The 1,565-nt window shown below is 40.6% G+C and overlaps 1 protein-coding gene across 1 annotated transcript; it reads left to right on the plus strand.

Annotated features, from left to right (window-relative positions):
• The first annotated feature begins 204 nt into the window (after window positions 1–204).
• On the plus strand, window positions 205–912 carry LOC104817654 (2S seed storage protein 5-like). The gene has a single exon (XM_010546905.1). It carries the CDS (start codon window positions 272–274, stop codon window positions 740–742), a length of 471 nt encoding a protein of 156 aa, XP_010545207.1. The 5' UTR covers window positions 205–271; the 3' UTR covers window positions 743–912.
• The last annotated feature ends 653 nt before the right edge of the window (window positions 913–1,565 follow it).

Here is a 1,565-nt window from a genome sequence, read left to right on the forward strand (position 1 = left end):
GAGACAAAATAATTAAAAGCCGTGACAGAAAACTAGAGACGCATGGACGTGCATGCGAGGAGACGCGGCGATTAGCAAAAGTCTCTTGGCAAAGACCACATTTACAAAGAGAACACATAATACAGACAAAAGACCAATGTGGTCTGATGTCTTCTCACACGTTCTCGACATGCAAACTCCCTCCTCCTCCATAAATACCCATCAAAGCCTTTCACTCTTCACTCACCAAAACCACCAAAACAAAGCATCAAACACTTCATCACCACAAAAGATGGCGAAGCTCGCAGTCCTCTTGGCAACTTTTGCCCTCTTCCTCGTCCTGTCTAACGCCTCCATCTTCCGCGCTGAAGTGGAGCTCGACGAAGACGACGTGAACCAGAGAGGCCCAGAAGGACGCTGCCAGAGGGAGTTCCAGCAGCAGCAGCAACTCAGGGCTTGCCAACAATGGATCCGCCGACGTGCCCAACGCGGCGGTGGCTCGGCCGATGATGACATCGAGCTCGTGACTGAAGAGGACGACGTGAACCAGAGGACGCCAGCCCTCCGACAGTGCTGCAACGAGCTGCGTCAAGTTGACCGCATGTGCGTGTGCCCAGTGATAAGGCACGCGGCTCAACAGGTGAGGTACCAGGGACAGCACCAGCCACAGCAGGTGAGACAGATGTTCCAAGCTGCTAGGAACTTGCCCAACATCTGCAACATCCCTGTCGGACAATGCCAGTTCCAGGCTACCCCTTACTAAACCTGAAACCGGCACGTACGTGCATGCATGCATGTTTCAAGGGTTTTGAATTCGGCGTGGAGTTGAGTCGTCACACCTAATCGTGTGAGTGGGTGCATGTATGCTGAGGTTAGAAGCAAAATAATGTAACTTGCACTCATCCTTAATAAAACGTTTTAACGTCTTCTCTACTTTCTAATTCCCATTTACGAAAAATGGATTCAGACTGAAGACTGTGAGGTTGTGTACACAGAGTATGAGATCGGTTCAATCATATTGACAAGTGGTTTAAATATGTGAATTGGAAAGAAAAGTGTATATTTTAATCATATTGACGAGTGGTTTAAACATGTGAATTGGAAAGAAAAGTGTATATTTTAATCACATGGTTTGATCTTGGTCCAGTCGTTAGATTGAATCTCAGTACAGAACATTCCGGTTACCTAAAAGAAAAAATTGTATAAATAAGGATGTACTCAATAACAAATCCTTTTTTTTTGGATAAAAACAATAACAAACCATAAATCTTCCCAAAGAAGAATGAGTTCAAAATGTGCAATAAGAAGCACTTTTATTTTTGCTAGAGTTTCATGTAATTCATAGTTTCATGTAATTCGTGGTTCAATTAGTTTGAAAAGAATACAGTATACATAATCGACGGGTATATTCTTCTGGTTACAAATATATTCTCATGCAAAATTTAAGCATAATTATAAATAAAAATAAAACAAATATATCGATAATATTATATATATATATATATATCATATATATATATATGTAAATATACATACATAAATATATACATATATACATATATATATATATATATATATATATATAT

Source organism: Tarenaya hassleriana, unplaced genomic scaffold, assembly GCF_000463585.1.
Source record: "Tarenaya hassleriana unplaced genomic scaffold, ASM46358v1 Cleome28, whole genome shotgun sequence".
NCBI classification, from domain to species: Eukaryota; Viridiplantae; Streptophyta; class Magnoliopsida; order Brassicales; family Cleomaceae; genus Tarenaya; species Tarenaya hassleriana.

Bases quoted from the DNA above. Each gene is read 5' to 3' on its own strand.
- LOC104817654 (XM_010546905.1), top strand. From the start codon at position 272: ATGGCGAAGCTCGCAGTCCTCTTGGCAACTTTTGCCCTCTTCCTCGTC.